The sequence below is a fragment of the Rutidosis leptorrhynchoides genome, chromosome 11, assembly GCF_046630445.1.
Source record: "Rutidosis leptorrhynchoides isolate AG116_Rl617_1_P2 chromosome 11, CSIRO_AGI_Rlap_v1, whole genome shotgun sequence".
NCBI lineage: Eukaryota > Viridiplantae > Streptophyta > Magnoliopsida > Asterales > Asteraceae > Rutidosis > Rutidosis leptorrhynchoides.
In genome coordinates, this window is record NC_092343.1 from 24918984 (window position 1) to 24927503 (window position 8520).

Genomic DNA, 8520 nt, shown 5'->3' on the forward strand with positions numbered 1-8520 from the left:
AAGTTTAACATGATGGATGTTTGACGAGTTTTGAAAGACAAGTCAAAGTGATACGTTCCGAACTCGGGTGATCATGTTCCTTTATTTGTTTATTTTACGTAATGTTACATTTCAAATTTAGATAATCTTGTATTTTTTATACTTGCATCTACATATTTATATTTACATATACATACGGAGTATTACAGTGGTATTTCACATTTACATATTACACACATTACATTACATATATGTAATATGTAATATGTAATTTCAAAGAAAGAAACAAAACCTAAGAAAACATTACTTTTAAATACCACAACCCATGTTTCTTGAGTTTCAGAAATGGGGGCACAATTAAAATGGTGTCTTTATACTTTTGCTCTTTGAAATCGCTACTGTTATGCATTATTTCCGGAGTTTTCACTTCATTTGTTCTTCAATCCCTAATCTTGCCCTGATCCCCATAAATAAATTTCACATCTTTTTCAATTTGATTGGTGAAATTTGAACAATTCGCTCGGTAATCGCACCTGGGTATCTCTCTATTTTGTTTTTTCAATTTGTTTATTTTGAAATTTGAATTGTTTTTGTTTAACATTATCTGTTCTTATATCCATTTACATTTTTTTTTTTGGATTTTATTTCTTGGATTTTTTCACAAAATGGTGTATATATATATATATATATATATATATATATATATATATATATATATATATATATAGATGAGGGCATGGTGATCAAGAGACTGACTGACTTACCTTACCAATTACTCAATGCCGGACCTGAATGTGAATGGCGGAATGAGAAAGAAAAACTTGGTTACGGGAACCGAAGGTTAGGCCAACTACTTTAGTATAGCTACACCTAAAAAAGTGTATTCCTACCCTTTCCCCTTTCTGTCAATGTTGCCAATTCCCACCGGGGCTTACCTTTAATTACTTCTTTCACGACGAGAGAACCGCGTCCGCATCAGTCGAAGTGGTGGAAGGCCCCCTGAGTCAAAGGGAGAGCTTCTGCGCCTCTCTCCAAGAGATACGATTCGGTATCAGCGGGAGAGTCGGTAAGTCAATTGGGTAAGTCAATTGGGATAGTAGGGGGGACGGTGCTTCGGGTTAGCACTCTCTCTTTCCGTCGGTGAACTGTGCATGCACCTCCGTACAAGTGCTGCGTACAAGTTCCGGCCAGGATGATTGGGAAAGATCAAACCAATTTGAACCGCTCACATCACAGTAGTAGTAGCGTAAAGGCCGTAAGCCGGGGGGCGGCCATAACATAAAGCTATTACTTTCACACCTCTCTCTCTCTTTATCTATAGATATCTAAAAAGAGAGAGATCCGCTGAGTTCGCTCTCTCAAAAATCAAAATAAATGACTGTAAGGAACCAACGATTGTCGATTCTTAAACAACCTATATTCTCCACACTTAATCAGCATTTGATAGAATATCCAACCCCGAGCAATCTTAGTTATTGGTGGGGGTTCGGTCCGTTAGCTGGTATTTGTTTAGTCATTCAGATAGTGACTGGCGTTTTTTTAGCTATGCATTACATGAAAGATGAATATATTGACTATATGAAACAGGACATCTATCTATTAGGTGGTGTGATGCAAAAAGCACAAGAGATCTATAGTAATCTGTATAAAGTGGACATTGAGAGTAAAATCACCCTAAAACATGGAAAGTCAAGGCTCTGGGCAACGAGTGGGAGGGAGCCTTGACTTGAAGCATTGTACAAGTGCTTAAGGCTCCTTCGGGCCATGGCCACAACTATCATATAAGGCAAGGCTTGAAAGCAAGCTACCTGCGCCTATCGGCGGGAACTGGGCTTGGCTTGGTTAGTAGTGCCCGCCCATTCTGTCTCGCCCGCCTGCCGACCCATGAATTCTTCTCACTGCACACTTTAGATATAATGAAAGCCTTTAGTTTAGGAGTCATTCAGGCTAGATCTAAAAAAAGGACATAGCCTTCGTATGATCCCTTTCTAGTACCCTATCTTGAGCAGGAAAGTGTTCCGAGCGAGAGGTCAAACCAATCCCATTCATCCTGGTCTGATCCGAACGGATCTTGTTGAACGAATTGATCCATTGTTCTATGCCCTACTTCTTAGTTCATTTTTTCCGAAGTTTCTAATTTGATCACAAAAAATAGGTAGCTCAAAGCGCCAACCCTTCCTCTTGGACACTACTACTGATCAGCATGACTTTCTTTCTTGAGTAAGGTAAGGGGTACGGAAACGTCCTCTTATCACAGCTATATATATATATATATATATATATATATATATATATATATATATATATATATATGATAACCATAAAAATGCTATGTTTACTTGGATTATTATCAGATGGGGTTTTAATCAATTGAAACAGGTTTTAAGCAAAACCTCTGAACCTTATCAAATTTGTACGAAATTTGATTATTTTTTAGTTTTTGGGTTCTTCTTGTGCTGCCATTTTCTTACATTTGGCTTTTTAGGGCTCATTTGAAGGTTATTTTTCTTAAAAATTGTTAATTTATACAACCAATTGAGCAAGTTCTTAACTTTGTTTGTCTAACATCAAATTTAGGCTCTTGATTATTTTTTCTTAAATCTAAATTCACTTGGAAAGTGAGTAATTTGATTAAATTTTGTCAGGAAGTTAATATTTGGGTTTTATGTCAGATCTTGAATATTAACTTTATATGGGGTATGTGTGTCATGTCATGTTTGGATGGCTTGAAGGTGATGACCAATTTATACCAAAATTCTTATATTCTTTTATTTTAATTTAATTAGTTTTTGTCCAATTTCACCTACTTTTGGGCCTGATACAGGTTTATTGATGCTAGTGGTTTCATATTAGAATAATTATCTTGTTGGGTAATCATACTATCAATTTGTATTTGTATTCTTCTGTTTATTATATCATTACTCATGTAGTTTTCCTTAAAAAAAGATCATTACTCAAGTATTCTTCATTATTTTATTCGGGTTAAAAGCAGGTAACTAATCTTTGTAAGTATTATCTAATTAACCTGATAGCCAGAATAGTTGATCAATTAGTTGTTGGGGGCAGGATCTATTAGTTATTTTGATCACATACTTAGAACTAATCTTTTGTTATCTGCATTTAATTTAATTGAAGTTTAGTGAACTTGTGATAAATTATGTCAATGCTGTTCATGATATAATTGATGGTTGGTGTAAGAATTTGTAGTTCTAATTATTGGTTAAGAGTTTCACCTACTGTCTCTTAGATTTTTATTTATTTTATTTTTACTTTTTTCGTTCGTCTCACTATAATATTCACGTTTACATTGTGGGTCATCCATTATTATCTTTACTAGTTAATCTTGTGAGTGATTTTAGTATAGAATATATGTATTATACTGAAGATTAGTTTGATTGAATTGTCTGTATATATGATTTTTGAGTGTATTGCTGATAATTAAATAATTCATCGTTGCTTGACTTTCTGGCTGCTTTTTGTCTAATCTTTGACAATTATTTTATAAACATGTGGTAGAAACTGAAAAAAAAGATTCAATCTTTTATCTTATAAATAACTTGTTCTAATATTTCTGTTTACACATTGAAACAGACGTTACCTACGCCTTTCAAGAGCAACAAGACTCGAGCTTTGATCGTGATTTGAGACACTACAACTGAATCATCAAAAATTATTGCGATTTCTATGGCGCCAGGTGGCGGTGTTTGTAAAGATGTTATTGAGTCTCACCCTAAAACTTTGAAGTATGACGTGGCAACCACAAAGAACGATAAAAGTATTACAAGGATGCAATCAACAAATGGTGTTCATGAGCTTCTTGAATGCCCTGTGTGCACTACTTTAATGTATCCTCCGATTCATCAGGTTTGTTTCTTCATAGTATGACTTATTTTAAGTTTTCTTTTTCAAAATATGTGAACAGAATCATACGGTAGGTTCGATCATGCACAAAAAAAAAAAAAAATCATTTTTAACAGTGTTTTGTTACCAAAGCTATATCCTTTATACAGAAAACTGCTATAAAAAGTTTAGTGCTACTCTGTAAAATTTTATGTTGTTTAGGGTATGATTAAGTAATTTCTTTGCAAACTATTTGTAGTAAGGTTAAATATATATGTTTTTGCACCTATTCATGTTCATAGTAGGCGATTTTGGGCGAATGTTGTACCAAATAAGTTATCCTTTAATCCTTTTATTTGTTTTTTTTTCTTGTAGTGTCCAAATGGCCACACATTATGCTCAAACTGCAAACTACTAGTACACAATTGTTGCCCTACATGTCGTCTTGAAATGGGAAACATACGGTGTTTAGCGTTGGAAAAAGTAGCGGAATCTTTAGAACTACCATGTCGACACCAAAATCTTGGTTGCCATGATATTTTTCCGTACTATAGCAAGTTGAAACACGAGCAAAATTGCCGGTTTCGCCCTTACAATTGTCCGTATGCCGGATCCGAGTGTTCGGTCACGGGTGGTATCCCGTATCTTGTGTCACATTTGAAGGATGATCATAACGTTGATATGCATGATGGATGCAGTTTTAATCATCGTTATGTTAAATCTAATCCGCATGAAGTTGAAAATGCGACATGGATGTTAACTGTAAGTCGCTTTAATACTTTAAGAGTACATATGAACACTGTTGAAAAAAAAGAAAAAAAAACCAATTACTCCTTTTTGAAATGGACTAGACCGGTCTGATTTTTAAAAATTTTGTTTAGTTAATCGGTCAACGTTGGTTAATGAGTCAAAATCGGATTTGTTGGTCAAAGTCAAAATTGATCAGCATTTTAACATGAATTTAAACTAGAATTCTAATGGTGTTTGAACAAATGACTTATTATATTTATGTTTTAGACTATTATGTTAAAGTTTATGCTTTTGTTCTGTATTTACACATATAATTTGAAATTTATTATTTAAATGTATAAAAGTCCAATCTGATTAATCTCCGATTAATCCCCAAATTGCCGATTACTACCTTCACAGTCCTGACCGATTACTCCCGAGTAGCGAGTTTTGCAACCTTAAATATCAAACATGAGTTTAAATAACGAAATACATGAATAATGGTGCACCGGGGTTCACCTTTTTGTACGTATTAATAATATATAGTATGTGTTAATAATATAGCGACGGTTTATTTTACGTGTAGGTATTCAATTGTTATGGACGACAGTTTTGTTTACATTTTGAGGCGTTTCAACTTGGTATGGCACCAGTTTACATTTCATTTCTACGGTTTATGGGTGAGGACAATGAAGCGAAGAAGTTTAGTTACTCGTTAGAAGTGGGAGGGTACGGACGTAAAATCACATGGCAAGGTGTTCCGAGGAGCATACGTGATAGTCACCGAAAAGTTCGCAATAGTCAAGACGGATTAGTCATTCCAAGAAACTTAGCTCTGTTTTTCTCTGGTGGAGATGGGCAAGAACTCAAGTTAAGAGTTAGTGGTCGTATATGGAAAGAACAGTGAGTCAAAGTCAAAAGTCAGAAGTCAAAGTCAAAAGTCAATTGGGTGGAATTTGTATAGTTTGAGAGTACCAGTGTTAATGGACATGGTCAATGATCAGGCTTGAAGACCTCTAGATTGGTTTATGAGTAAACCCGAACGGGGATTATATGTTGAAGAATCGGAAAGTTATTATCTTGATTCGGTTATGGTAGTTATGGTCATGAAATTAAAGTTATTATTAGTATCTGTAACGTGAATGTTAAGTTATTATCTAATGTAGTATCGTTGTTGTAACTACCTTTTATAAACGATGATGCTTTTCCTCTTCTATAACTATCTTTTAGTACACAACATTTATTGGATGGGTCAGGATAAAGGGTTGAAAATGATTATAAGATAATTCGATTATGTCGCGGACATCTGAATAAAAGAAAAGTTTGTGCGTGTGTAGTCTATCAGGTTTTATTCTTTTATACTAAATTTTATTTTATATTTTAATTGATTAAAATTAATTAAATATAGTTACGAGCATCCGAACAAACTGGCATGCAAGAGACTATGTAGAGAAGACATGATTGAATCCAACAACATACAAAAACTATTCCCATCAACATGCCAAGCACTAAATCTCATGTTTATGCACATATATTTTTTTTTATATTTTTAATTAATTTAATTATTTATTCTTTATTTATATATATGTGCTTGGTTTGTGAAAACTTATATAACAGAAACCGATTTTCCCGCGAACCCCAAACCAAATCTTTTCTTTTGATTCTATCTTTCTACAATCCGGCGAGACTGAGGAGAGAGAAATATCCCAAATCTTGAAACCAGAAAATTTCAATCAAAGATTCAATCTTTTTGATTGTTACTGCCTAAAAATCTTGACTTTAAGGTATGATCATGCAAATTAGGCATTTATTTTCAATTCCGTAGTGTTTTTCCTTAAAATTTGTTTGTGGGTGTGATGTGTTTGATCAAATGCTCAATGGGTTCCATATTTTTACTTTGATTTACATTGATCAACGAAATGGTTTGATATGTTGTTTACAGAGAAAAAAACACACATCTTTTTATGACATGTTTGAATTATGGATGATGCAGGAAATTATATTAGATTAAATTGAAGGCGAAAATATATGGTTTGTTGAATAAAGTTAGTATCTTGTGGATTTTTGAACCTTCTAGCTATTTGAAGAAATGTCTTGTTGTGGAGGTTCCGAAGAGGATAGTTACAGCGGGCCACCCTCAAATAATATCGCAACAGCGCCACCTCGAGGAGGCGGGCCCCCTTACGGAGGTAACAAAACGCTCCACACAAGATTCATGTTTTTCTACATATTTTGCAGATATATATTTCTTATGATTTGTAACCAAGCATTAAACTTTTTTATTATAAGCTTTTGATGGGTAAGAATGTAAATGTACTACGGTTTTAAAAGTTTGTAACTTTTTATGTTTTAGGGAGTGATAGAGGAGAACCAAGGGGTGCGGGACCCGCAAGAGGTGGGGCCCCTCAAAAACCCTTGTCGATTGATACACCAGCAGTATCGTTGAATGAGTTAAATAGGATGACAAATAATTTTGGTCAAAAAGCTTTAATTGGTGAAGGTTCTTATGGTAGAGTTTTTTATGGAAAGTTAAGTAGTGGAGACGAAGTAGCAGTAAAGAAACTGGATACTAGTTCTTCACCTGAGCCTGATAATGATTTTAATTCCCAGGTTAGATTTTGCATATTTGACTCAATAATAATGAAAAAAGATTTGATATGAATCATAAATTATAGTTGTATTGTGTTAATTTGTTGGTGTTATATCCTAAAGACATTATTTATGTAACTAACTAATGCATATGTTTTGTCGTTTACAAATTTATGCAGTTATCACTAGTTTCACGGCTTAAAAACGAGTATTTTGTTGAGTTGCTCGGTTATTGTTTGGAGGGAAACAACCGCATATTGATATATCAATACGCAACCATGGGTTCTTTACATGATGTATTACATGGTACATACAATTCTTTTGAATTCTTTCGATTTTTTTTTTATCATGGTCTCATTTCTAATAACAAATTTGGTGTACATATTCTGAATTTGTAGGGAGAAAGGGTGTACAAGGTGCGGAACCGGGTCCCATTCTCAGTTGGCCGCAAAGAGTGAAAATTGCATATGGTGCAGCAAGAGGTTTAGAGTACTTACATGAAAAGGTTCAACCTTCGATTGTTCATCGTGATGTTCGATCGAGCAATGTTTTATTGTTTGATGATTTTCAAACTAAGATTGCTGATTTCAATTTGAGCAGTCAGTCTTCTGATACTGCAGCTCGATTGCATTCGACTAGGGTGTTGGGAACTTTTGGCTACCATGCTCCAGAGTAAGTAAATGGGTCAAAGTTACCACCTTTAGTAGTAAACGGGGCAGATAACACTTTTTAACATCGTTGTTTTGATCCAGATATGCAATGACGGGGCAGATAACGCAGAAGAGTGATGTTTATAGTTTTGGAGTCGTTCTCTTAGAAATCTTGACTGGTAGAAAACCAGTTGACCACACAATGCCCAAAGGTCAACAAAGTCTTGTTACTTGGGTACGTTTTACCACTGTTAATTTTTATTGTACCCGGATCTCGTTATAACACACTTGAACATGTTGTGCTCATGCTGCTTACGATTTGCTTGCTACAGGCAACACCAAGATTAAGTGAAGACAAAGTAAAGCAATGTGTTGATCCAAAGTTAAGCAATGACTACCCTCCAAAGGCGGTTGCTAAGGTCCGTTTAATGATACTACTAGATGTGACAAAATGGGCGGGTCAAGCATGTTGAGTAACGGGTCAAAATTGGTTGACCCAAATCAGTTTTCTTTCAATATTATTTTAAAATTCTTTATAAAGAATTAGTTTGTCAGAAAAATATGAAGAGACCTATTTTTTTTTTTTTATATATATACTTAGATGGCGGCTGTTGCAGCATTATGTGTTCAATACGAGGCAGATTTCAGGCCAAACATGACGATTGTTGTCAAGGCTTTGCAGCCGCTGTACCATCAAAAACCAGCAGGCACAGAGTCTCATGCTTCTTCGTAA

The 8520-nt window shown here is 34.6% G+C and overlaps 3 protein-coding genes across 6 annotated transcripts; all 3 read left to right on the top strand.

The window, feature by feature from the left end:
- Nucleotides 1-255: 255 nt before the first annotated feature.
- Nucleotides 256-5844, top strand: LOC139877699 (E3 ubiquitin-protein ligase SINAT2-like). 4 transcript variants are annotated; one of them, XM_071865124.1, is made up of 4 exons: nt 256-516; nt 3571-3843; nt 4195-4581; nt 5135-5844. In XM_071865124.1, exons 2-4 carry the CDS (start codon nt 3664-3666, stop codon nt 5453-5455), a joined length of 888 nt encoding a protein of 295 aa, XP_071721225.1. In that variant the 5' UTR covers nt 256-516; nt 3571-3663; the 3' UTR covers nt 5456-5844. The 4 variants fall into 4 exon arrangements, with proteins under 4 accessions (XP_071721225.1, XP_071721226.1, XP_071721229.1 ...); XM_071865125.1 differs by having other exon boundaries at nt 256-502; XM_071865128.1 differs by lacking the exon at nt 256-516 and adding an exon at nt 2335-2358.
- Nucleotides 5845-6637: 793 nt separating this feature from the next.
- On the top strand, nt 6638-7813 carry LOC139874262 (probable protein kinase At2g41970). The gene is made up of 4 exons (XM_071861718.1): nt 6638-6737; nt 6902-7158; nt 7317-7443; nt 7536-7813. The coding sequence occupies exons 1-4, from the start codon at nt 6638-6640 to the stop codon at nt 7811-7813; spliced, it is 762 nt and encodes a 253-aa protein (XP_071717819.1).
- Nucleotides 7814-7896: 83 nt separating this feature from the next.
- On the top strand, nt 7897-8520 carry LOC139874385 (probable protein kinase At2g41970). The gene is made up of 3 exons (XM_071861828.1): nt 7897-8022; nt 8120-8206; nt 8389-8520. Exons 1-3 carry the CDS (start codon nt 7897-7899, stop codon nt 8518-8520), a joined length of 345 nt encoding a protein of 114 aa, XP_071717929.1.